Raw genomic sequence first — 26,934 nt, 5'->3', positions numbered from 1 at the left:
GTACCAGCTCCTAAGCAGGAAATTCCCTCTATCCCAGCTGAAACCAGGCTGTGCTGATTTGTACAAGTAGTATTTCTTTATGGACTGAAGGATCTGTGAATGGGATGATATTTGGTGATTTCAGGAGTGGGAATGCCAAGGTCTCACGTCTTTTATCCCAACTTGTAATAACCTGGAATAAACCATTTCAGCATTTTCCTGCTCTTCTTCTCCTCCTGTGTGCCTCAGAAAGGAGAAGAGAGTAAATACAACTTGGGAATGATTTAAATCACTGATTTTGCTAATTAAATCAGAATCTATTTAAAGCATGACATTTTCTTTGTTAAATATTGGTATTATTGGGATTTCCTCCCTACTTGTAGCTAGTTCTCAGTAAAAGCTGCTGGTGTTGCCAGGCACAGTTTTAGACTGGAGTGTGTGGTTTGCAGGAAACTGTTCCATTCTGGAATTTTGGGGTTCTCCTGTCTATGTAAACACTTCCCTGTCTAAAGCACATAATTCAAATGCTCAATGTTTAATCTTTGAAATTCAATTTTAAAATAGTTCAATTCTCTACCAGTTTATTTTGTTGGGTTTTTTCCCCTTTCAGTGTAAAAGGGAAAACCTTTAACCTGTATTTTAGTAAGACCTGCAACACAGCTAAAATGCTTTCTAATGCCTAAACCATTTGAACATTGGGTAGGTGTGAAAGAGCAGCTTGTGTGGAAGTGTTTGTGACGGTGCAGTTTGCAGGAGCAGGGCTGTGCTGTCATTTCACACACTTTATTTTGCTTTTGCCCACAGCTGGCCGATGGTTTCCTGCCCTCCCCGAAGCTGCAGCCCTCGCAGGGAAGCCCAGGCAGTGAGGAGCTGCTTTTCAGCAGGAGCAGAGCTTCCAGGGCTTTATTGCAGCCTGGTGTGGAGCTGAACTCGGAGCTCTCTGCCCTTGGTGCTGGTGAGTGTGGCACAGGCACCTTCTGGCAAGGCAGAATTCAGTGTTCCAGTGTGGGAAAGGAATCTGTACAGAGAAAACCCATCGCTCTATGGGGCAGAGATGTGTTGTCCCATGGGGAGTGAAGATAGAAGTGGTTTTTTGATGGAAATCACAACAATGCCTGCCACTCTGATGTTACCACAGAAAACCAATCAGCCAATTTGGATAGATCAGTGGCCTCTTGAACAGAAAAAAAATGCAATGCTCTCAAAAAATTAGTAAGTGAACAGCAACAAAAGGGCCACATCAAACCTACAAAAAGTCCCTAGAATTCCCCAGTTTTTGTCATTCACAAGAAGACTTCTGATTCCTAGAGTTTACTCCATGACCTAAAGAAGATCAATGAAATCATGGAGGACATGGGGCATTTGCAACCTGGACTTGCTTCTCTTCACTGATTCCAAGAGACTGGCCTCTTGTTGTGTACATTTCAGTGGCCAGAAGGATCTGGACAGCCTGGGCAAGACCAGACCTGAGGGACTGTGTCCCCATGGCCCTGGCCCCTGTCCTTGTCCCCTCTGGGGAGTCCTGGCCTTGCCAAGTCTGCTCCGTCACCGTGCTTGGGTTTGGAGGTGTTTGCTGCCCTTCTTTGTCACATACTCAAAGAGGGGATTGTTCCTGGGGTTCTTTTGCCCCCCTGCAATTCCCAGCTGGAGCAGTGCCCTGGAAGAGCAGCCAGTCCTTTTCCCTTCTTCCCTCTGAGCTGCTTTCTGAGGTTGCTTAGAGACTCTGCAATGGAATACTTGGAGTGTATTTGAGTTTCACACTCAGCTACACTGAGTCTGCATTCCCTAGAAAATATTGTTGGATATTCTCTGTTGGACACCGTGTGTGAAGGACTGATTTGGTTCTTTGTGTTCTCTTTTGGAAGGTGCTCTGGGCTCTCAGCAGCCCCAGATTTCAGGGAAATGTGGGACACTTGGATACCCACAGGCACGTGGGAAGAGTGGCAGTGTGGGCTCTGATCTGCAGTTTTTGGGACTGAATAACTGTCAGCAGGACAAAGGTACGTGGCTTCTGCCAGTGGCTTAATAGCACTTTGGAGTTGTCTCTTTGTTCCTCGGCTTCCCTAAGAAATAGAAACTGTTAGTGGCCCCTCCTTCCTGTGTGAGTTCATTAGTGGTTGTTAATTCCCAGCCCCGCCTTTGATCTCTTGTGGCAGGGTGTTAGAGAGAAGTGCTGCTGCGGGAGGGTCAGGCAGTGTTTGATCTTGCATCACTCTGTTTTTTGAATGTAGTTCTCCAAAACATGCATGGGAAATCGATTCAAGGCTTAAATTCACATTTGGAGGGGAATGCAATTTGCAGAATGAAGTTGGTTGATTTGTCTGCTTGCTTGGGCAAAACCTTCGGGCTTTGATTGCCTAGTGCTGCATTATTTCATGGGAAATTATTCTTATGATGGATGATTTCATTGGAAATTATTTTCACGGTGCATTATTTCATTGGAAATCATTCTTATGGTGTATTATTTCATGGTAAATTCTTATTACAAGACCCAGTCACCACAAGCACTCTTTTGTTTTCCTTTGCTCAGTTTGTTCCAGCCTCAGTTTTTCCAGCAAGACTCAGAGAAGTTTTTGCACTCAGGCAGAGCCCACCATGTCCTTCCAAGGTCCCAGTGCCAGCCAGGGCACCTTCATCCTGCCCTCCTTCCCCCTGTCATCCCCCAGGAACGGCCCCAAGCACCTCTCAGCTCCTGCTGCCCCTGCAGGGAAGTCCCAGGAGGATCCCAGGAGCCTCTCCAGTTCCTGGCCTCTCAAAAGCTTCCAGGGGCTGCCTAAGCCTGGTTGCCAGAAGCAGCTGCTCAGCCAAAAGCCAGGAGACAACACAGGTGGGAACGTTCTCAAGGTGATAAAAAGGGATTTGGGGGTTGTGTTTTGAGGGATTTTTCAGTGGTCAGAAAATGCACAGTGGCAGGTGAGAGGGAATTGGGCAGTGCCTCAGGGGCAGTTAGGAATGGAGGGATTTATTGATTTATTTACTTATGGCTTCACTGCTCACATCCCTGCAGCCTCCTCTTCAAAAGTGGAGCATTTGGGTTTGTCACAAAGCAAAAGATGCTACAGCTCTGCTTTTCTTAATGTCTCAGGGCAAGGTCTGTCTTCCAACTCAAATAATCCCCAAAATGGAGCACTTTTAGGCAAAGTCAGTACAGAAATACCTGTCATTGTTCAAAGCCTAATTAAGCCATGTGCAAGAAAAGAGTTACTCAGTGCATTTTGTGGTTTTGCCTCTTATTTGAGTCATGGAATCCCAGAATGGTTTGGGTTGGAAGAGACCTGAAAACTGATCCAGTTCCAACCCTGTGGGTAAAAACACCTTAATTCTTTGTTTAGGTCAAACTGCTTCCTGAGCACTCAGGAGGTTTCTGAAACAAAGTAACAGTTTCCACAAAATTTTTGCACTGATTAAAGAAATCTGTTTGAAATTTCGTCTTCACTGAGACCCATATTTTTGTGCATATATAGAAAATTTCCGACTGAGTGTTTTGGGCATTTTCTGCCCCTGGAATGTGACTCTACATTATAGATGTATTTATTGATTGCTTTTTTATTTTATTTATTATTTGATATTGTATTTATCATTTACCATATGTTTTCCATACACATTTTGATTTTTTCTGATTCTTTGGACTGCCTTTGTTGTTACAGCACCTTCCATAGAAGTTTGGGGCTGAGTTTTTTTCTCTTAATGAAGAGAGTTAATTAATTTTCAAAGGGGCTGAGGCCATGTGCATGGACTTTGGTGACCCTTGTGTGTCCCTTCCAGCTGAGGATATTTTGATTCTATGTTAGTGTGCACATGCATGAAACACTCATTTATGTTTCCTAAAGCAAGGAGACACTAAAATTGGAATAAACTGGTACCTGAGCCTGCACAAGTGTGTTTTTAACACTCATTCCATGGCAGAAGGAGATGCAGAAGTAAGAAGTGAAGTTTGTCCTGGTGCTGTCCCTGACATTCTCTATGTGTTCCAGGGGACAACCAGCTGGAGAAGCCCCCCCTGCAGCTGGAGAAGCATTCCCTGCAGCTGGAGAAGCATTCCCTGCAGCTGGAGAAGCCTTCCCTGCAGCTGGAGAAGCCCCCCCTGCAGCTGGAGAAGCCCCCCCTGCAGCTGGAGAAGCCTTCCCTGCAGCTGGAGAAGCATTCCCTGCAGCTGAGGAGCACCCTGGGCAGAGCCCCGGGGCTGCGGGGTGCCCGGCCCGTGCCCCCCGTGCCCCCCATCCCGCGCCTGCCCAGCCCCCGGGAGCCCCCCGGCAGCAGGGAGGGCACGGAGCTGGCAGCGGGGCTGGCAGAGCTGCGCCTGCAGCCTGAGGAGGTGGACCAAGAAGAGGTGGGTGAGATGGGATAAATGCACTTTTAACAGTGCTCCCCATCCCTGGGGAGGTTTGGAGCACCCTGGGCTGGTGGAAGGTGTCCCTGCACGTGGGACAAGGTGAGATTCCAGGTTTCTTCCATCCCAAACCAGTCTGGGATTCTGTGAATTCCTGGCTTTGCCTTTCTGTCTGTACCTTGCACCCTCTGGTTCCCAGTGAAAGGAACCTGAGGTGTTAAACAGGGGAGGAATTTCTAACATTCAGCAAAAAGAGGGGAGAATGCTGCAGCATGAAACTCTTAATAAGTACAGATTTTCCTGCTCATTTGAGTAGGGTCTCTGCTTGCTGGGCACTGATTGCATGATTTAGAGGAGGTTTAGATGGGATATTGGAAAGGAATTCCTGGCTGGGAGGGTCTGGGATGAATTCCCAGAGCAGCTGTGGCACCCCTGGATCCCTGGCAGTGCCCAAGGCCAGGCTGGACATTGGGGCTTGGAGCAGCCTGGGACAGTGGGAGGTGTCCCTGCCATGGCAGAGATGGAATGGGATGATCCTTAAAGTCCTTTTGAAGCCATTCCGTGGTTCTGGTTTCAGTAAGTGCAGATTTGCTGGGAAAAACCTGAGGTCTCACTGTGTGTACTGGCAGCCATCAAACCCCTCCTTTAATCCACTGAAAAGCACAGAGTTGGTGTGATCCAGCAGGAATCTGTCCCCGTGCTCTGCAGAGGGAAGCTGGGGTACAGCACTGCTGTGAAACTGTGTTTGCTTGCAGGATAATTCCTGTGAAATAAATCAGACAGCACTGACAGAACCAGAGCACACAGCCGTAAGCTGTGCCAAGGGAAACTCAGGTTGGATATCAGGAAAAAATTCTTTATGGAAAGAGTGATAAAGCTCTGGAATGTTCTGCCCAGGAGGTGGTGGAGTCCCCATCCCTGGGTGTGTTTAACAAAGCCTGGATGTGGCACTGGGTGCAGGGTTGAGTTGGGGTGTTTGGGCTGGGTTGGACTCAATGATCTTGAAGGTCTCTTCCAGCCCAGTGATTCTGTGTGAAACCAGGAGAGATATCATTATAATTGCCCAAAAACGTGTGTGTGCTGACCACACTGCCCAGCAGGGCCTTGTGCACCCCATGGACTGAGCTGAGCCCCCAGACACAGACTCCATTTAGCTGCAGAAAGCTTCTTCCCTCTGCAGTGAGTGCCCCTGTCACTTTTCCCCACTGTGCAGATGCAGAATTCCCTGAGGTCCCTGCGGAACAGCGCGGCCAAGAAGAGGGCAAAGCTGAGCAGCAGCATCGCCGACCTGGAGAGCCCCGACTCTGGGGTGAAACTCGAATTTTCCGGGGACTGCCCCTCCCAGGGCTCCTCCCCCACCGGCGAGAGCGAAATCTCCAGCCAGGAATCCCTGGGCTCCCCCGTGGCCACGCTGCCCCCCAGGAGGAGAGTGATGTGAGTGTCACTTGGTGTCACCTCAGCCTGCAAATCCCCACACAGCCTTAGTGAAACCATCATTTTAACTGCTACGTGTTTTATAGAGGAGTGTTTGCTTAACAGCCTGATTTTTCTGTGTGAATTATGTTCCTCTCTAAAAAGACAAGAGCTGCTAAATGGCATTATTCTGATTTTTTTCTGGCTTCTAACATGAGGCTGCAGTAGGCAGGGCAGGGAGGCAGTGCCAGGGGCAGTAAATATTTGATAAAGACATTCTCTGGCACTGCAGGAACATTGCCAGAGCTGAACGGGGGAGTGAGAAGGACAAGAGTGAAGAGGAAGGATAAGATTGGGTTGCTACAGCCTGGAAATTGAATTGGGTTTGTTGATAAGAGGAAGACAATGCAGATGTTTCTTATTGTGGATCAAAAGCTGGTTCCATTTATTCCTGAGAGATAATTGTGAATTTAAAATGCCTTCCCAGAGCTCTCCTAAATAGAAATTAGGTGGTGACAAATGCTGCTCTGATTTAAAGGGCAGCAACACGGTTGGTTATGAGCAGTATAAGCCATTGTTTAATGAAATAAAGAGTTTTGAGGAATTTTGCAAATTTGCCAGTCCAAAATCTCCTCTCTGCTCTAAAAGCCCATGATGAAGCTCTTGGTAGCTCTTCTCTGAAGATACTTTTGTATGTATTAAAGCATCTTTTATAGACTCACAGAATCCCAGAGTGGTTTGGGTTGGAAGGGACCTGAAAGATCACCTAATTCCAGCCCTGCCATGAGCAGGGAATCTTCCATATAACTGACATAGAACTGCATTAACAACCAAAAGCAAAACAGGGAACATAAAAACCAAAGGGATTTGAGGCAGAAGGAGCCTGCAGTGATTCACAAACAGAAGGTTTTCAGTTGTGCAGCCCAGAACTAATTTATATTCACATCCCTTCCCCGTGTGCATTACTGTTGAATCACATTTTTAAAAATAATCTTTAAAATCCCACATTCAAGTGCTGAAATCCGTCAGAAGTCAAGTGGAGCCCTGGGTGTGCTGGTTTGGGCTGAGCCATGCTCTGTACAATATTGCCATGTCCATTATCCAGTGCCTGGTACTTCATGCATCCTCAGCCAGAGGAGTTCTGAGCCAGCCAGGAGGAGAGGGGACACCTGGCAGTCACCCTGAGTTGGGAGAAGTGGCAGAGTCCATCCCAGGTGACACTGAAAGCCTGGGAATGCTCAGAAAAATGCCAGGGGTCTGCTCAGGGGGTCTGTGAGCACTGGCACAAACTGGCATTGTCTATTCCCAAAATCTTTGGCTGGGCACCAGGAATGGGGGTTTTGGAGTGTTTGCTTTGGGAAGGGTTTGGTTTGTCTGCTGATAAACTGCCATGGGTGGTGGGATACAGGAATTAGGGACATTCCTGGAGCATGGTATTGCACTGGCTCTGGGTTCCATCTTTATATCCAGAGAATCATTTGAAATTTTAAATCATTTAGAAGTTGTTCTTGTAGATAAGAGCATTTTCCTGGTGAATGTCTCTGCTGACCACTGAGCTGGGAACAGCTCTTCCCTGTTGTGGCAGGAGGTTTTGGTCACTCTCCTTGGTCAGGTTGGAGCCAGCATCATCAATCCCCAGGCCAAACAATTCTTTATTTATGGGTGTTTCCTAAATTTAGTCCTAGTGTTAGGCTTCCTCATACTTTTCTTGAGGGTGTTCTTCATAATGTTCATCAAATAATTCCCACTGAATTCTGTTCCTGCTCGGTGTGAACATTTGTGGGAATTCTGGAAATAGTTTTGCCATGGAGAAACTGAAATCTGTGGTTGTTTTTGGCATGACTTTGACCGTTGTGCAGAATTGCACCTATAAAATGTGTTTATCTGAACAGGTCAGACACTTTTCCAGCACTTGGCAGCAAATCCCATCCTGCAAAAGTATCTCCAGCAAGGCCCAGAGACACAGAGGGGGCAGAGCATCCCCCCAGCACAGGTATGTTCCTGTCAGTACTCACCTGAGGAACTTGGTGTGGGCAGCGAGCCCACATCCCTCAGCTCTTAGCAAACGGAATTTCCAGCTGCTCTGGGGCCAAACTGGGATTTCAGGGTGCTCAGGTGAGGAGATCCAGGCTTGCAAGCAGCTCATTTCCCGTGGGAATTGAGGTGAAGTGCTGCTGGTGTGTTTCACCCTCCCAGGGCAGTGCAGGCCCCTGAACTGTGGGGGATTTTTTGTGTTTAATCAGTTTTGGTTCTACTGGATGGAGGAAAGGAGCTGAGGGAGCTGTGTCCACAGGCTGTCCCTCCATCCCTTGTCCCCAGTCCCTCTCCAGCTCTCCTGGAGCCCCTTCAGGCCCTGCCAGGGGCTCTGAGCTCTGCCTGGAGCCTTCTCCTTTCCAGGGGAACATTCCCAGCCTGGCTCCAGGCTCCTGCCAGTGGGATGTGAACATCCCTCATGTGGCTGTTCCACAGATCCTGCTGCCTTCAGTAACCTGGCAATGCCCTGGCTCAGGAGAGGGATCAGTCAGATGTGGGGTGACATTTTAGGAGGATGAAACACACCCCAAAGCATGACTGACAGTGAGTGCTCTTTGTGCTTTCAGTCCCTGCAGAGTCAGTGCCTGGTTTTGCACCCAAGAACCATCTGGGTTTCACATCTGAAGACGTTGCTGTTGTTGGCAAAGGTACTATAGACCCCAAATTATCCCCTGTGTCTCTTTGAGTTATGAAATGAGGGAAAATGTGCCTTTGTAGAGTGGGAAAAGAAGATCTGTACAATGTTGTAATTGTTCAAAATCCCCAGTTCAGTGGGAATACAAAGAATTATGTTTGACAGTGTTGCAGTTCCTGGATAGACACTTCCAGTCGTGGCACCTGTGGAATGAGATGTCCCTTCCATCCCAAAGCAGTCTGTGACCCCGTGTTCTGCCCTCCAGGTGTTTTTGGGAGCCCTCCTGCCCCAGCTCCCAGCCAGTCCGTGCCCTGTGTGGCCAGTGGGGATGCCCAGGGTGCCAGGGAGGGGGCAGAGGCAGCCCCAGGGAGAAGCTTCCAGCAGAACAGCCCTTCCCATTCCCGTTGCCACGCAGGGAATGAAGGAGAGGTAAGCCTGGGGGTGTGGGGGTGCACCAGCCCTGCTCAGTGCCAGTCTGTGCTGGGGCAGCAGGAGTTTGACTGGAGCAGCCACAGCCTTCAAGCTGCTGCTCCCGATTTTCTTCCTGGAGAAGGGCTGCAGGAAGGAGGGGAGCTGGGAAATGCCCTCCCTGACTCCCACAGCACGAGCAGATGTGGAAGGAGGGATTGGCTGGGTTGGATCAGGTCTGGTTTTCCTCGTGGATGAATTAATCCAGCTCCAATCAGAAGTTTTGAATATTTGGCCATAATCTGGTCTCTGAGGAGTGGTGCTATTTGTTAAAAACTATTTGCAAATGTAAATGGAGCAAGATTTATCTGAGTGAAATGTGATACAAAGTCAAAAAATATTGAAATGGAACTCCTCCTGCAAGCCTTTAAAATAACATTTGAAGAATACTAATACTTGAAGTTTATGAGTAACAATGTCTTAATTTTCTGATTTCTCCTGAACATGTGAACCTTGGCAGGATCAGATTCAAATGAGTAAATTGATTACATTTATTAAACTGAACATAAATTTAACTAGATAAAATTTATTTGCTGAGTTTTCCTGATGCACAGAAGGGTCAGATCAGAGAAAATCCTGCTTTTCCATGCTGACCTTGGCCAGAATCAGGAGCTGGGGAATCAGTTCTGGGGTAACTTATGCCTGATTTTTTTTTTGCAGATAAAAGTGACCTTGTCAAAATCTGCTCAGGAGAAGCTGAGGAGGAAGGGGAAAGAAGACAAAGAACACAACCATAAAGAGCAGCAGGAAGGCAAAGACGTGGAAGGGAAGGAAGAATTCCCTTGGGAAAGGATTAGACTGAGTATGAGTGAACCAGAGAAACTCACAGCAGAAAGTAAGGATGAGGGTTTGTCTTAAATGAATATTCCCTGTTCAGTGCTGCTGAAATGGAAATTAGGGCTGGTAATACTGGGTTTTAACTTGGTTCTGATTGATTTTATTGTAATTTGGACATTTCCTTCTTTCCTAGGGTTTAATCTCTGTGGGGATTTATTGACATCGCCAAGAAATGGATCTTTGTCCTTAGAAAATGTGGCCTTGAACCCTCCCCTGAAAAGAACATCCAGTTTGAAGAGGTCAAAGTGTTCATCCTTGCTAGATTCTGGTAAGCTGGGACAGTAAACTCTTCAAACACTTGTGCAGTGGAGTGGGACAGTTTCCAAATACAATTTATTTGTGCAGTGGACAGTCCTGAGGTGCTCGGGAAGATCAGTACTGTGGGGCTGGGGCTGGGGCTGGAGGGGATTTAGTTCCTCGTCGGGGATTCAGTGTCCCTGTCCCTGCCGTGTCCCTGTCCCTGACGCTTCCGTGTCCCTGTCCCGTCCGTGTCCCTGTCCCTGCCGTGTCCCTGTCATGTCCCTGTCCCGTCCGTGTCCCTGTCCCTGACTGTGTGTCCCTGTCCCTGTCCCATCCGTGTCCATGTCCCTGTCCCTGACGCTGCCGTGTCCCTGTCCCTGCTGTGTCCAAGTCCCTGTCCCTGTCCCATCCGTGTCCCTGTCCCGTCCGTGTCCCTGTCCCTGACACTGCCATGTCCTCTCCCCAGGTGAGCCGTGTCCCTGTCCTGTCCCTGTCCCTGCCGTGTCCCTGTCCCTGCCATGTCCGTGTCTCTGTCCCTGACATGTCCATGTCCCTGTCCCTGACACTGCCATGTCCTCCCCGCAGGTGAGCCGTGTCCCTGTCCCTGCCATGTCCCTGTCCCTGCTGTGTCCCTGTCCCTGACGCTGCCATGTCCCTGTCCCTGTCCCTGCTGTGTCCCTGTCCCTGACGCTGCCGTGTCCGTGTCCCTGTCCCTGTCCCTGCCGTGTCCCTGTCCCTGACGCTGCCGTGTCCCTGTCCCTGCCATGTCCCTGACGCTGCCGTGTCCCTGTCCCGTCCGTGTCCGTGTCCCTGACGCTGCCGTGTCCTCCCCGCAGGTGAGCCGTGTCCCCGGGGCCGCTGCCGGGAGCCGCGGGTGCCGCAGAGCCCCGAGGTGCTGGACCCCTCCGAGCTGCAGCCGCTGGCCCGGCCCGAGCCCGCGCTGGCCACGGCGCTGGCGCTGCTGGCTGAGCACGACTGGTGCGTGAGGGGCTGGGCTGGGCTGGGCTGGGCTGGGCTGGGCAGGGCTGGGCTGGGCAGGGCTGGGCCGGGCAGGGCCGGGCTGGGCTGGGCTGGGCTGGGCTGGGCAGGGCGGGCACGGGGACACGCCCCGGGAAAATGAAAATTCACCTTTCATAAAGATCGGTAGGGAATAGTATTGTGAACGCAGGCGAACCCAGTGGGAAGAAATGACAATGTCTGACTCAGTTCAGAAGGCTGAATGATTTCTTTATTATAACTATGCTAAAATACATCAATATACTATATAAAAGGAGGATACTAAAACTATAAACCTACTTTCTCTGACTCTAACTCAACTCGTGACCCTCTCTGAGCCCAGCCCCAGTGGGTTGGATTGGATTGGATTGGATTGGATTGGGTTGGGTTGGGTTGGATTGGATTGGATTGGATTGGGTTGGGTTGGGTTGGATTGGGTTGGGTTGGGTTGGATTGGGTTGGATTGGGTTGGGTTGGATTGGGTTGGGTTGGGTTGGGTTGGGTTGGGTTGGGTTGGGTTGGATTGGGTTGGGTTGGGTTGGGTTGGGTTGGGTTGGGTTGGATTGGCCACCAGGCTCAAACAATCCTCACCAGAACCCAACCAAGCAATCACCCCAGGGAAACAATTCTCCAAACACATTCCACGTAAGAAAAACAAGGAGCAGGAATAAAAATTGTTTTCTCTTTCTTCTCTCTGTGCACCTCTATGAAAATCCTGAGAGTGAGAGAAATGTACTTGCCACAGAACGATTTGTTTATTTATAGCACTGTGGACACATGTGGGGACTCAGTTTTTAGTGGATGTGCACACTTTTGAGAACTTTTGTTTTTTTTTATTACTCTGACTTATTTCTATATGTACAGAATTTCACAATAGGTTCATGATTATTTATTTTGTTGATTTTGCGTTACACTTACAGCTAGTTATACTTGTACTCAGTTTTTGTTAGAAAGTACAGAAAGAACTCTTGGGTTACTCTGCTTTCTTTGTTTTAAGGTCTGAGGAGTTTTATCTCTTTTTTAGTTGGGGCAACTTTGCTAGTGTTGTAGTTACTAGATTAAATAACATATTTTACTTACGTTAGCAAGCTCAAAGTGGTACATTTCACATAAATCTAAATGGATTCTTACCTTGTTAAATTTTTACTCTGTCTCATGGGGCAGCACTGACACAACAGCAGGACACAGTCTCGAGCTATGGCAGGGAAGGTGTAGGTTGGATATCAGGAAAAAATTTTCACCAAAAGAATAATAAAACACTGGAATTGTCTTCCCAGGGAGGTGGTGGAATCACCGTCTCTGGATGTGTTTAAAAAAAGACTGGACATGGCACTCGGTGCTATAGTCTAGTGAGGTGTTAGGGCATGGGTTGGACTTGATGATCTTAAAGGTCTCTTCCAACCTCATCATTCTGTGATTCTGTGATTCTGAGAGCTCGCTGTAAAACACAGCAAAATGACAAAAATAGCGAGGGGACAGAGTGAGAGAGGAGAAAAATGGGGGAGGGTGGGAAATGGATTTGTAGAGAATTTTTAAAGTTTGGCAGAAGGGTTACACAGTTAGTATTTGTATTAAACAAATACACACTATGTAAATATAAATGATTTTAAAAATAAAAGTTTAAAACGCCCCTCAGTTCACACATCCCTGTGTCAGAAAAGGACTAAATCCAGCAGGGGGGTTTAATCAAGTGTGAGATTAAATGAGCATTGTAAATTAGGGCTGGGAACTGGGCTTTCAGAGGCTTGGAGAGTCTGACTTGAAGGGCTGGAGAGGCACCACCAACACCTTCCTGGTGCTCTGTGTGGAATTACCAGCCCAGCCTTGGGGCTCTGTGTTCATAACAGTAAATATTTTAATGAAACTTGACAAATGGATGGAATTTAAGTATTATTTTTTCACACAGGGAGAAGAAAATTGAAGGTCTGAACTTTGTCAGGTGCTTGTCTGCCTACCATGCCCCTATTCTGACTGCAAAGCTCCACGAAACAACTCTGGCTGTGGCTCAAGAGGTTAAATTTTCCTATCACAATATTCCACTGGCTCTCTGTGTGTATATATGTATTTTACAGCTCTCTGAAGTGATTTATGCTCACCTCTGGTGAATTTTCCTCAACTGGGCAGTCTCAAGAATGATTTGAGACTCAGAGGCTGAGAAAATGTAGATTTTAACTTTATAACATTTTTATGAGTGTGTATTTTAATTCTCACCCATTGTGAATCAAGTTAGAAATGTGTTTCTCAGTTGCTTGTAATGTTGCTTAAAAATGACAAAGGGCAAACATGAATATTTATTTTCAAGTCTCTCTGATAAACATTATTCATTGTTTTTTGGGTTTTTCCTGTGTGCAGGTCAAGAATTTACGCTCAGGTGTTTCTCGAGCTGCTGTGGTCTGTTTAGGGGATTTGTTCACCCACCTGAAAAAGAGCATGGATCAAGAAGTAGATAATGCAGTAAAAGTCCTTTTGCACAAAGCTGGGGAATCCAACACTTTTATAAGGGAAGAGGTAGACAAGGCACTGAAGGCCATGGTTAATAATGTGACTCCAGCACGTGCACTTTGTTCTCTTATAAATGGAGGGCAAAGGTAATTCCTATAAAGACTTTATAAAGAATATTGTGAATAGAATAAACTTATCAAATGCAGGCTTTTTAACATCAAATCAGAGTACAGTAGACAGAAATTTGAAAACCAGTAAATCAGCTGTGCTAAACCTCTACCCAGGGCAATGTTTGTTGGCATAAATTGAATTAAAGCCTCTCTGTTTCCTTTCTGTGCACTATGTAAGAGGTTGGCTGTTGATTTTGGAGCTTGGTGTATTTTCTGGCTGTTCTGCACCACTTCAGTGATTTTATTTGCTGTTACTGTATATTCTTGGGGAGCTGCTGTTTTGCTTTGCCTGGTAAAGCTGACATAATGTTCTTTCTTTTCCTCCTTTGCTCTGCAGTCAGTTCCTGCCTTGGCCAGTTTTCAGCACCCCTCTTTATTTAGAAAACTGATTTACAACTTACGGTTCTCTAGCTGCATCTGTCGTGCTTGATTCCTCCTCTCTAGGCTGAGCCTTTGTGTCTGCATTTTAATTTCCTTCCCAGTGCTGGTGGCCATTCTTTTCTGGAGTTAATTCCCTTCTATCCCTGGCCCTGTTCAGTCTGTTTTCCTTTTCCATCCTCATTCACTGCTCACCACATCTGAGCTGGGTGCACCCCTGGTGCTTCCCCTCCTCTCTGCCACCCCTTGGTGACATTTCTCAGCCTCCATTTCCCTTCATGACACATTTCAGGTGCTCCATTCAAAACCTCTCCACAGATTTCCTGCACAGCTCCAATCCTCAGAGTTAGTCTTGACTGAAAATGTTCTCTTTTGTTTCCTGGGCAGCTGATTGTTGGGGAATGCATGGATTCTGTCTCCTGACAGCTCTGCTGCAATTCTCTGCTCTTTAAACTGAAAGGCAAAAATCAGCCTTGGGGTTTCCATTCTTTATGAATTACTGGGATTCAGGCTGGCTTGGGATGGATGCCCCACCCCTGGAAGTGTCCAAGGGTGGGCTGGGAATAGGGGAAAGTGTCCCTGCCCATGGATTTTTGGTCCCTCCTAACCCAAGCAGGCTGATTCCACGACTTTGTGAATTTAGGAGCAGCAGGCAGTACCTGCCCATGGCTTTCATTCAGCAGCAAGGGGAAGTGCCCTGTTTGGGTTCTCCCTTCTTGGCCTCAGAGACCCCTGTCCCTCCTGGGCAGATGTCCCCACCTTCCCCAGCAGATTCAGACTCACCTGCTGAGGCGTTTTCTGGAGGGATTTGCCCCCTCCAGTTTGTGAGTTTGCATAGGTTTTCTGCTATCTAAGGCATCAGAATTAAGTTGAATACAGCCTTTGGGCACAGATTAATCTATTCCCAGCTCAGAGTTTCCTAATTCATGGAGTACAGGATGTTTTTAATGGATAACACATCAGGGCATGGCCTAACGTTGCAGCTTTTCTAGGCCTAGAGCACAGGGCAGCTCCAGCTCCAGAGGCTGTGACCAGGAATATGGAATTATCCTTCAAAGGGCAAATCTGTGTCTCACTAGGAACTGAAAAGGATTGTTTGACACAACTGTAATTACACAAGAGATGTTCTCTCTAAGTTGGGCTGAGTTGCTTAAATTCGCCACAACATAATCCTTCAATTATGGTGTCACTTACAATTCGTGGGACCTCTTAAAATGTACCTGGTTTCTGCTCAGCTCCTTTCAAGCCCTCTGTGATCATGACTCTAATGCTGGCAAACCTGACTAGACAGAAATACTGATTCTTCATCAGCTCCCAAGTTGGGTTTGACTTTACCAACAAGAATAATTCCAGTGGGAGGTGTCCCTGCCCATGGCAGGGGTTGGAACAAGATGAGCTTTAAGGTCCCTTCCCAAACCAGTTTGGGATTCTGTGAGTAGATTCATGATCCAAGAGCATTGTTCCAGGGGTAGAGATGAGAGTGATTTTACTTCAGAAATTTTAAAATCCTGTTTCTTACCTGTATGCACTGTGTTCCTCCAAGGTGTTGTGTGCTCATAAATGTTTTCCAGCTGTTTCCATGAGCAGGGGCTTGTTTGCTTCATGGACTGAGGTCTCTCAGCCTCTCAATTCTTGTTTTCCCCTTGAAAGTGGAGCAGGAGTTACAAATTGTCCTCAAAGTAGCATTTTTAATCCAAATATAAAATTGGAGACGTTGGAGTTTGCAGGATTTTTTTGTTGAGCGCAAGTGGGATCAGCAGGGGCAGCCGGATTTAGATAAAAGGGTCATTTGCTGCACGAGGTTGAAGGCTGATTCTGGCAGTTCTCCCCTTTGCATCAGCACAGGTGTTTACTTTGTACAAAGCGGGGATCAGGAGACTCCTGCAGGATCTTTAGAAGTTGATTGAACCCTGCTTTAGTCAATTTTACAGCGATATCAAGTGCCTAGGATGTGTCTCTGAGCACAGGGACTGGTTTTTCATAGGGCTTGTTGAAAGAACACTCACATACTTCACAAAACAAAATTATCTGAAGGAAAACTGGGAGAGAGATTGCAAAAGCCGCTGCCTGTATCCAGCAGGAGCAGCTGCAGGAAGGTGTGGGTGCTGGGATGGGTCGGGGTGTGTTCCAGCGCGGTGCCCGCAGGCTGTGCCGGGCAGGGTGGGTGCTGCCAGCTGCCCTGCAGGACCCTGCCGTCCCTCAGGCCTCTTTCCCTCCGCAGCCACCTGCACTCGGCCGTCAGGAGGTGCACGGCCCAGCACCTGGGGGACATGCTGCAGCGCCTGGGCCCCGAGCGCGCGCTGGCCGCGGGCCGGCCCGTGGCGGAGCGGCTGCTGCCCGCCATCGCCAGCTTTGCCCAGGACAGCTCGCAGCAGACACGGTGAGTGTGCCCCGGGGAGCAGCCTGTGCCTCTGGGGCTGGGCTGGGCTGGAGGGGAGAGATCTCGGGGAGCAGGAGCGCTTGGAGGAGGCCGGGAGCAGCCCGGGCTAGGGGAGGTGTCCCTGCCCCTGGTGTCGGAATCTGTGGGTATTGGTGATTCCGAGATTGTAAAAGTCTCTGTCTGTCAGCCCCGCTGCCAAAGCAGAAGCCATAATTGGTCTGTGCTGTTTCAAGGCTGTTTATTCTGTTTATCTCTAACATGTTCTGCTGCCCTGCCGCAGCTCTGTCCTGCAGGGCAGCGTGTGGGGCTCTGCCCTCAGTGGGATGGTACAAACATTAAATACCACAAACTACCTGTGCTGGATTTACAATAACGTGCCAATATCTGTCACCTACGTTGGACAGTGTGTCCCCAGCCTGAACCAACAGAAAAATGCCAACACCACAGTGAAACATGGAGGGCATGAAGAAGGAGGAAAAGGACAAGACACACCCAATTTCCTCCATCTTGTCCCCTCTGAACCCCTAATCTAGAATCCTAAAATTTTACTCTTGCACCCGTGCCACACTTAATTATTATTCTTATCAAACACTCAAAGCTTGTAATTCATCCTGTAAGATTGAAAACTCTTTTCCATGGACAGAGATCACAGCCAGTGTCTCTGGGGGCTCTGTCCAGGGGGTTCCTGACCCCTGCCAGGGTCCCAGACCTGCCAGGGCAGCCAGAGGGAAGCCCTGGATTCCCACACCCCGGCACAGGTGGAAGGGGATGGGATTGAAGGTCCCTTCCAAACAAAGCTTTGAGTGCAGCTGTTATCCCAGCACTGTCCCATGGGATACCCCCCACACACCCTGACTGCAGGACGACAGTGCTCACAGGATGTGCTCTGTGCTGGAGCCTCACAGGGAATGCTGGCTCTGCAATCCACACCTGGAGCTGATCCATGTCTCAGCCTGACACGGCTGGACTCACCCTGGTTACAGCCAGCAGAACTGGAAGGCTGTTCTCATTAATTTGGTCAGTTAATTAAAGTGATCCTTGAGCACATCCTCTGGGGGAGAATGGAAAGGGGAGTCAGCAATCTTAGAGTCATGGAATTGCTGAGGTTAGAAAAGACCTGCAATAACAGTGACTGGGCACTGCAAACCTCCCTGGGCAGTGCCAATCCCTGAGCTCCCTTTCCATGGGGAAATTCCTGCTGTGCCCACCCTGAGCCTGCCCTGGCCCAGCCTGAGGCCGTTCCCTCTGCTCCTGTCCCTGTTCCTGGAGCAGAGCCCGACCCCCCGGCTGTCCCCTGCTGGCAGGAGCTGTGCAGAGCCACAAGGTCCCCCTGAGCCTCCTTTGCTCCAGGCTCAGCCCCTTCCCAGCTCCCTCAGGAACTCTCCAGCCCCTTCCCAGCTCCCTCAGGAACTCTCCAGCCCCTTCCCATCTCCCTCAGGAACTCTCCAGCCCCTTCCCAGATCCCTCAGGAACTCTCCAGCCCCTTCCCAGCTCCCTCAGGAACTCTCCAGCCCCTTCCCAGCTCCCTCAGGAACTCTCCAGCCCCTTCCCAGCTCCCTCAGGAACTCTCCAGCCCCTTCCCAGCTCCCTCAGGAACTCTCCAGCCCCTTCCCAGCTCCCTCAGCCCCTCCTGGGGCTCTGTTCCCTTCCCAGCTCCTTTCCCTTCCCTGGACACAATCTCCCTGCACCTTTCCATTTTGGAATCACACAGCTGGAATGACAAAGCCAGGTGACAAAGGGACAAAGGCTGTTCCTGGATGTCCTGGTGCTCTCCCTGCAGGTACTACGGGCGGAAGATGCTCTTCAGCATGATGGCTCATCCTGACTTGGATAAAATCCTGGAGAAGTTTGTGCCAGCCAAGGATTTGCCTTACATTAAGGAAACTGTTGTCAGCCTACGAGAGAAGGTGTGTGGGAAAGCTCTTGTGTAGCACCTGGGGCAGGTGGAGGTGTGCTGGGGGCTGCTGGGTGTAGACAATTCCAGCAGTGCAGCCCCAGTAATTCCCTGTGGTTGCCTTGTTCCATGAATTCCTTCTGTGCCTTTGTGCAGGGCCTGGGGGAGATGCCCTTGGATACACCCTCAGCCAAAGGAAGGCGTTCCCAGACTGGAAATGTTGGACATTTGAGGTCATCCTCTACTTGCAGAGAAGCTCCCATCATCCCAGACAGGTAATGAGCTCCAGTGCTTATCCTGTGAGGAACCTGGCCAAGGAGGGAGCACAGAAACAGCCACACAGGGCTGGGAAACTTAAACATCCCTCAAGGAAAAGGAAAGTCTTGACCTGTTCCAGAGAAACTCTTAAATAGAGTAACCAGTTATATTAAAATGGTTTTGTGAATTTTGAAGTTAATTTGTCTACTGACCATCTATGAAATACACACCGTACACCTGGAATTCACAGTACTGTATATCCAAAACCTAAAAAATGTCAATATAAAACCTGTAAGAAGATAAAACAAAACTAAAAGTGGTCAGAGTATGATCTAAACCCTCCAGCATCCCCAGCCAGGACACCCAACAAAGTCCTTGGTGTCCACAGTTGTGTACAAATGAGCAATTTGTGCTGTGGCTCCAACCAGGAATGGTTTTTCCATGAGTCTGAACAGCAACACCTGGGATGATGCTGACATGGATCCATTGGATCTACATCCCAAGCAGCTGGGGCTGCCCCTGGATCCCTGAAGTGCCCCAGGGCACTGGACAGGGCTTGGAGCAGCCTGGGACCGTGGGAGCTGTCCCTGCCATGGCAGGGGTGGTGCTGGGTGGGCTTTGAGGCCCTTCCAACCCAAACCATTCCATGGTTTGTGATTGAATGAGCTGAAAAAGAAGCACCCCCAAATTTACAGCAAGCCAAAAACTGCTTCCAAGAACACAGAGCTCAGAGGTCTGTGACTGCAGAGTCTCTTCAGGACCAGATTTCTTTAACACATCCTCCACAGTTCAAAATAATAACTGGTTCTACATTTGCTGATAGATTTTGACTGCTTATTCCATTTCTCATCCAAGCCTTGTGTTCAGGAATTAGGAGTGAGGTAATGACTGCCTGGATGGTCTGGAAATACCTGGACAGAGAGGTGATTCCACAGGTTTTAGAATTCTTTCCACGACTCTCTAATGAGATCAGGTGCCACAGGAAATTTGTTTTTAAATATTCTAGGAAGAGCTATTGGGTTTTCACTTCAGCATCAAGTGCTGCTGAGGTCAGACCTCGTCTGGGGTGAGTCTTTAAAGTACTTTGGGAATACAAAATTAAACTACAGTAAGTTTGAGGAGGTTGTGACCCACTGATGTAAGGGAAGTTCCCATTTGATTTTGGTCACAAAAGCAGCTGCATTTGGAGCAGAGTGGATCTAAGACTTTGGGAACAACAATTACTATTAGGTGATTTATTTTTATTCACCACATTTAAAGTGAAACTTTGTGTTTACTTTTGATGCTGGCACTTAGATGGGACGAGAACGTGTGGGATGAGCTGGTCCAACTCACAGAATATCATTTCCCTTCCCCACAGGGACAGCACGGAGAGCCAGGAGGCCCCAAGGAGAGCAGCTCCTCGCAGTGCCCTGGAGAGTGAGGACTATGTCAGGGACGTGGTGGGGTTACTGAGCGCCAGAGATTTCCGGGAGCGCCTGGGCGGCGTGAGGCAGCTGCTGCTGGACACCGAGAGCAGCCCGGGGCTGGTGCTCGCCAACCTCGTCAGGGTAACGCTGGGAAAGGCTGGCAGCCAGAGCTTTTCTGTTTTCACATTCTGTGCTGCTTCAGTGTGTGGGTCTGGGCTCCATACCAGGGGGTGCTGAGCTCTCTGCACAGAGCAGGGAGACAAAACAATTCCTGCTCCAGCTGGGCACCAAGGACAAATGATCCAAATCTCAGCCCAGGAGCACAAACACCGTGGGCTGGAGAGAGAAAAACAAGCAGGGTGGGACTGCCTGGGCTAAAGCTGGAATGGGACAATGAACTCCAAGGTGCCAATGGAGCAGAACTGATCCCAGGGAGAGCCCCCTGGAGCGCTTGTGCATTTTGGGGCCATTTTGGTTCATTTGGGTGCAGCCCTGGCTGGGCTCTGGTGCTGCCCAAGGTGGATCCATAGAGGAGATCCTTTAATAAATCCCTGATTTATTCTGTAATCTGCCCAGCCTCTGCTCCAGGGCAGCCTGCACAAGGCATCAGGGTTACCAAGTTTTCTGAGAAAAGTCTTGGATTTTTCTTGGAATAAGGATGATTGACAGAGAGCATTGAGGAGCAGGGGGGGTCTATGTGAGTCACTAAGAGAGGAAAGAAAGGGAACAGGAGGAAAAATGCGGAATTTTTCACTCGGGATACTTTTGAGCCACTGCCCTGAGAAGCTGTGTATGTCCCATCCCTGCAAGTGTCCAAGGCCAGGTTGGATGAGGCTTGGAGCACCCTGGGATAGTGGAAAGTGTCCTTGATGATGGCAGGGGTGGGGTGGGATGGGCTTTAACATCTCTTCCCATGGAAACCAGTCTGTGATTCTGTGATTTCTGGAATCCTCGTGCTGTTTTTCACACCACTCTTGGGTAAATATCAAAATAGGGAATAGTTGTGAAAGCAGCAGGAAGGATTAATGAAGAACTGTAAAACTGTCTCTGAAGCAGAGTTACAAGATTTTGTGTGGGAGAAGGTGAGGAAAGTATTACGCTAAATTTATTATGCTAAAGTTCAGGATGAAGATCCTGTCCAATAGGAAAGGAGGTTCTGAAGGAGAAAGAAATGTCCAGCAGCTGTAAATTAAAGACAGATACAATGAAAAGAAACCCAAGCTTGTCCTCCAGCAGTGCCATATCTTTGTGTGGAAGGATGGAATTCTGCTGTGGAACCTCCTGATATCCAATCTGTGGATGGGTTTGAAACCTTTCAGATGTTCCCCTTGCTGAACAGATCCATGTTTCCCTAAAAACACTGGCTCATAGCAAATCTGGGTCACAGGGGCAGTTACTGTGCCTGGAGTCCATTGCACTGCAGGGCTTCAGATCACATTAATGCACAGGGTTAACATAGCAAATCTGGCTTGACTTGCTCAAAAAATCATCCCAGGTATTTTTATATCCCAAAATCCCAGAATCTCAGAGTGGTTTGGGTCAGAAGGGACCTCACAAAATGTGAAAATCACCAATCGCTTGTTTTTAGAATTTTTAAATGTTTAATAATAACAAAATGGTTATAAAATAGTAATAGAATTAGAGTAATAAAAAATTAGAGCTAGGACAATTACAAGACAATAAAAAGCAAAGAATTATGGACATCCTGATGTTTTTGGGCACTGAGCTGCCACAAACATGCATTGGGAACAAGGGAATAACCCTTATCAGCAACAGTCTGTTGCATAATCATATATCTCATACATGATGCACAAATTCCTTGCAAATTAATAATTTTTCTGATTTTTGTCAATGTCTTCCCCTTAATCCTGATGGTTCCATAAAGATGGGGAGAAGGTGAAAGGATGTTTGTTCTGATAAGGAGGCTGTAACTCTTCAGGTTTTGTGTTGCTTTATCTCTGTGCAAAGAGTTTCTTGATTATCTTATCCCTTTTCTTGAACTAGTAAAAAAGTATCTTACATAACATAGCTTCTATTTTAACATTCTGTTATAACCTAAAAATAACACACTACTTAAGCTAATTAATACAGCATAACTTTCTAACATTACACATATAATATTCACTGTAACATTTGTGACAAGCCAATCATAAAATACGCATTTTTCACATAGAACATCTATTTCCAACCCCTGGAGATAGCAGAGGTGGACAGTTAAAGGGTGGCAATAAAGAGGGTGATGGGCTTTATTGATGCCCAGTTCCATGAGTGCTGCTTGGATGCTTTTGCAGATCTTTGATGCTTTCAAGCCTCGCTTACACGACTCCAACAGCAAAGTGAACCAGGTGGCTTTGGAGGCCATGCACAAGATGATTCCACTGCTCAAAGACAATTTATCACCTGTGATCAACATGTTAATTCCTGCCATAGTGGACAACAACCTCAACTCCAAAAATCCAGGGATTTATGCAGCTGCCACAAATGTTATCCAGGCTCTATGTCAACACTTAGGTAAGCAATTTATTTTTTCTTAACTTGAAACTGTTTTAATTGTGGTGATTAAGTTGTAAATTGAAAGTGTTACTCTTTCCAAGAGTTTCACAGTGTTGCTACACTGTAAAAATCGTTTGGTTTATTCTCACCACACAAATCACCTTAATATTGCTCAGTAGTGCTTTGGTTATTTTTCCATAGCATTTTCTTATTTACCTTTTCCCATATTGTGTTTATTTCCAGAAAACTTCATTTCCATTTAAGAATTTAAGGTGTTTTGCTCTTTGCCTTTAGACACCTCCCTGCTCCTGCAGCCGTTCTGCACAAAAGCCCAGTTCCTGAGTGGAAAAGCAAAGCAGGACCTGACAGAAAAGCTGGCTGGTAAAATGCTCTTTTCCTCTGCTTGTTTGGTTGGTTGGGTTCCCTTAATTAGGGAGATTAATTGCGAGGTGGAGGTGTGTCTGTACCTTCCCTTCTGCCTCAGGAGGTTGTCACTTTTCAGCTCTTTAATGGAAATTGGAGCTATTGCTGACAAAACAAAGGATTAGTATTAGCATTAGCATTAGTGTTATAGAGTCAGATGGAAGATCTGTAACAACCTGGAATTTATAAATATTAATAAATATATTAAGGATTTAATTTAAATTTAAAGACCTCATATATTTAAATACCTTAAGGATTAACATTTATAAAACCTTAAGCATATAATAATTTCAACATGGCTTTGTATTCCTTCTCCCAGTGTTCATTCCCTCATGCTCTTGCCAGGAATCCAGAATGGTTTGGGATGGAAGGGACCTTAAATCCCCCCCAGTGCCACCCCTGCCATGGCAGGGACACCTCCCACTGTCCCAGGGTGTCCAGCCCCAGTGTCCAGCCTGGCCTTGGGCACTGCCAGGGATCCAGGGGCAGCCACAGCTGCTCTGGCAATTCCAGCCCAGCCCCTCCCACCCTCCAACCAGGAATTCCTCAAGAAAAGCTGCATTTCCATGCTTTAAATGAACAAGGAATGTCTTTATGGGAAATATGCTTGAACCAAACATTTCCTTGGCTCACTTTCAGAGTAGTTCTGTGTGAAATGGGACCCAATAACACAATGGTCAGGCTGTTCCTGAAATATCCCTAAATTTGTGCTTTCTGAGGGTGTTAAACAGCCTTTAAACAGTCCTCTCTTGCTGGGATTTTTGGAATGGTTTGTGTTATATATAAGAAGAGGCTGTTCTGGCAGAGAGGGAAACATTTGCTAATGAAACACTGAATTCATTATTGAGGAAAATATTTAATCCTATGAACATATATATTTATTTTTATACATATTTTATATATATTTGTGTAGGGCCAGGAGTTGGACTCATAATCCTTGTGGGTCCCTTCCAGCTCAGGATATCCCATCATTTCATGATTCTATATTAACAGTATAAGGCTGCTTTTTTCTTAAATATCTACTGGTTGTTTGTGAGATAGAGGGGAAATTGGAAATACCAGACCTTACACGGTGAGAAATAAGGGTCTTTATGAGAATCCTAGCTGAAAAAAACCCATCCTAAAATCCCCTTTTTTTCTTTTGTTTGGCTTAATGGAAAAGTGTAATTATCAGCAGCGCTGGTGCTACTGTGTAAACTCCTGGGACAGGATAAAAGGAGTGGTTGTGGGAAAATCTGGAATTTTTTATGGGAGCTGATGCTGTTGCAACAGCAAACTCTTGTGTACAGCAGCAGTTTGAGGAGATTATTTAAGTGCTTTTGAGCATCTCTTAAGGCAGGGTTCACATGAAAATTTTAATTCAAATGAATATTTGATCCTGACCCCTCCTTGCTGCCTTGCAGCGTGGGCTCCTGAGCTGTACCCCTATCAAAGCTGGGGATCACATCTAAATTGTAATTCAAATTATGATTTTATCCTGACCCCTGGCTTGCTGCCTTGCAGAGCTGATACCAGAGCTGTACCCTTCTCACAGCTGGGGATCACATCTAAATTGTAATTTAAGTGAATATTTTCTTGCAGAGCTGGTGCTGGGGTTGTACTCCTCTCAAAGGCCGGGATCCCACTGAAATTGTAATTTAAATGAATATTTTATTGCAGAGCTGGTGCTGGAGCTGTACCCCTCTCAAACATGGGGATCCCATTGAAATAGTAATTTAAATGAATATTTTCTCCTGGCAGAGCTGATGCCAAAGCTGTACCCCACTTAAACATGGGGATCCCATTGAAATTGTAATTTAAATGAATATTTTATTGCAGAGCTGGTGCCAGAGCTATATCCCTCTCAAAGGCTGGGATCCCATGGAAATTGTAATTTAAATGAATATTTTCTTACAGAGCTGGTGCCGGAGCTGTACCCCTCTCAAAGAGGGGGATCCCATCTAAATAGTAATTTAAGTGAATATTTTCTTGCAGAGCAGGTGCCAGAGCTGTACTGCTCTCAAAGGTGGGCTCCCATTGCAGCTGTGACTGAAATGTGTGTTTTCTCCTGGCAGAGCTGGTGCCAGAGCTGTACCCCTCTTAAACATGGGGATCCCATTGAAATTGTAATTTAAATGAATATTTTCTCCTGGCAGAGCCGGTGCTGGAGCTGTACCCCTCTCAAAGGCCGGGATCCCATTGAAACTGTAATTTAAATGAATATTTTCTCCTGGCAGAGCTGGTACTGGGGCTGTACCCCTCTCAAAGCCTGGGATACCCTTGAAACTGTAATTTAAATAAATATTTTCTCCTGGCAGAGCTGGTACTGGGGCTGTACCCCTCTCAAAGGTCGGGATCCCATTGAAACTGTAATTTAAGTGAATATTTATTTGCAGAGCTGGTGCCAGAGCTGTACCCCTCTCAAAGTCCGGGATCCCATTGAAATAGTAATTTAAATGAATATTTTCTTACAGAGCTGGTGCTGGAGCTGTACCCTCTCAAAGGCTGGGATCCCATTGAAACTGTAATTTAAGTGAATATTTTTTTGCAGAGCTGGTGCCGGAGCTGTACCCTCGCAAGCCCTGTGCCGTGGAGCAGAAGGTGCTGCCCGTGCTGTGGCACCTGCTGGGCAGCTCGGCCAGCGGCGGCTCCGTGCCCGGCCCCCGCACGGCCACGGCCGCCTTGGCGCGGGCGCTGTGGGCGCAGATGGGCCCCGGGCTGCTCGCCCACGCCGCGGCACAGCCCCCGCACATCAGGAAGAGCCTGGAGGAGCTTCTGGAGACGGGAACGTAAAATTGTGAAATGGCCATTCCCGCAGGTGAAGCTCCAGCGCCGCCTGAGCCGGGCACAGGGATGGTGCTGCCGGAACAGCCCCTGGAATGGCCACGGTGCCTGAGGGGGCCAGGCTGGGCTGGACTGCACCGGGAGAGAGCCCGGAGCCAGGCTGGGAGAGCCCGGGCAGCTGAACTGGGCTGTACTGGGAGAGCCCGGGCAGCTGAACTGGGCTGTACTGGGAGAGCCTGGGCAGCTGAACTGGGCTGGGAGAGCCTGCGGAGCTGAACTGGGCTGGGAGAGCCTGGGCAGCTGAACTGGGCTGTGCTGGGAGAGCCTGGGCAGCTGAACTGGGCTGTGTGGGAGAGCCTGGGCAGCTGAACTGGGCTGTACTGGGAGAGCCTGGGCAGCTGAACTGGGCTGGGAGAGCCGGGGCAGCTGAACTGGGCTGGGAGAGCCTGGGCAGCTGAACTGGGCTGTGCTGGGAGAGCCCGGGCAGCTGAACTGGGCTGGGAGAGCCTGGGCAGCTGAACTGGGCTGTGCTGGGAGAGCCTGGGCAGCTGAACTGGGCTGGGAGAGCCTGGGCAGCTGAACCAGGCCATGCTGGGCCAGCCTGAGAGCCTGAACTGGGCTGGGAGAGCCTGAGGATCCAAACTGGGTTGTGCTGGGAGAGCCTGCAGGATTGAACTGGGCTGTGCTGCGTCAGCCTGCAGGACTGAACTGGGCTGTGCTGGGAGACCCTGCGGAGCTGAACTGGGCTGTGCTGCATCAGCCTGCAGGACTGAACTGGGCTGTGCTGGGCTGGCTTGAGGGCTTGAACTGGGCTGTATTTGTCCAGCCTGAGGGCCTGAACTGGGCTATACTGGTCCAGCCTGAGGGCCTGAACTGGGCTGTGCTGGGCCAGCCTGAGAGCCTGAACTGGGTTGTGCTGGGCTGGCCTGCAGGACTGAACTGGACCGTGCTGGGCAGACCTGCAGGACTGAACTGGGACACTGTGCGGGGCTGAACTGGGCCATGCTGGGAGAGCTGTGCTGGCACTGTGGGGCTGGCTCCCCTCATTGTCACCAGCATGGCCATGGAGGAGCCACTCCAGCCCATCTGTGCTTCCCTCCAGAGGCTCCAACCTGGGACCTGTCCCTGGATTGCCCATGAAGAACCACACGGTCACATCAGCACTGCGCTTTACATGGAGAAGTGGAAGAGAATCCTGGACACAGTGATGCAGTGCTGTTAGTGAAAAATGTGTATTTTGGTACCCCCACAGGCAGTGGTGCAGTATTTGTTGTCTCAGGGCTGGGCAATGGGGAGAATGAACCCCAACCCCTCTGCTTCCTCAGCTGCAGGCTCTGGACACACTTGATGTTGGACACAATGAAATATATAAATAAAGGATTTATTTCTGTAC

The 26,934-nt window shown here is 48.3% G+C and overlaps 1 protein-coding gene across 1 annotated transcript in view; it reads left to right on the top strand.

Moving 5' to 3' along the window:
- TOGARAM1 (TOG array regulator of axonemal microtubules 1) overlaps positions 1 to 26,933 on the top strand; it is a 32,908-nt gene extending 5,975 nt beyond the window's left edge. Inside the window, exons 2-21 of the mRNA XM_072930668.1 lie at positions 784 to 934; positions 1,845 to 1,979; positions 2,510 to 2,851; positions 3,954 to 4,309; positions 5,523 to 5,743; positions 7,615 to 7,715; positions 8,323 to 8,403; positions 8,656 to 8,819; positions 9,519 to 9,693; positions 9,829 to 9,963; positions 10,772 to 10,913; positions 12,838 to 12,943; positions 13,284 to 13,519; positions 16,143 to 16,301; positions 18,082 to 18,208; positions 18,352 to 18,470; positions 19,814 to 20,003; positions 22,154 to 22,373; positions 22,650 to 22,736; positions 25,309 to 26,933. Coding sequence (XP_072786769.1) covers positions 784 to 934; positions 1,845 to 1,979; positions 2,510 to 2,851; positions 3,954 to 4,309; positions 5,523 to 5,743; positions 7,615 to 7,715; positions 8,323 to 8,403; positions 8,656 to 8,819; positions 9,519 to 9,693; positions 9,829 to 9,963; positions 10,772 to 10,913; positions 12,838 to 12,943; positions 13,284 to 13,519; positions 16,143 to 16,301; positions 18,082 to 18,208; positions 18,352 to 18,470; positions 19,814 to 20,003; positions 22,154 to 22,373; positions 22,650 to 22,736; positions 25,309 to 25,550 — 3,489 coding nt within the window. The 3' untranslated portion in view covers positions 25,551 to 26,933. The remainder of the gene's footprint in view (positions 1 to 783; positions 935 to 1,844; positions 1,980 to 2,509; positions 2,852 to 3,953; positions 4,310 to 5,522; positions 5,744 to 7,614; positions 7,716 to 8,322; positions 8,404 to 8,655; positions 8,820 to 9,518; positions 9,694 to 9,828; positions 9,964 to 10,771; positions 10,914 to 12,837; positions 12,944 to 13,283; positions 13,520 to 16,142; positions 16,302 to 18,081; positions 18,209 to 18,351; positions 18,471 to 19,813; positions 20,004 to 22,153; positions 22,374 to 22,649; positions 22,737 to 25,308) is intronic.
- The last annotated feature ends 1 nt before the right edge of the window (position 26,934 follows it).

Source organism: Taeniopygia guttata, chromosome 5 (genome assembly GCF_048771995.1).
Source record: "Taeniopygia guttata chromosome 5, bTaeGut7.mat, whole genome shotgun sequence".
Classification (NCBI taxonomy): domain Eukaryota; kingdom Metazoa; phylum Chordata; class Aves; order Passeriformes; family Estrildidae; genus Taeniopygia; species Taeniopygia guttata.
This window is presented reverse-complemented; position numbering and strand designations above follow the sequence as displayed.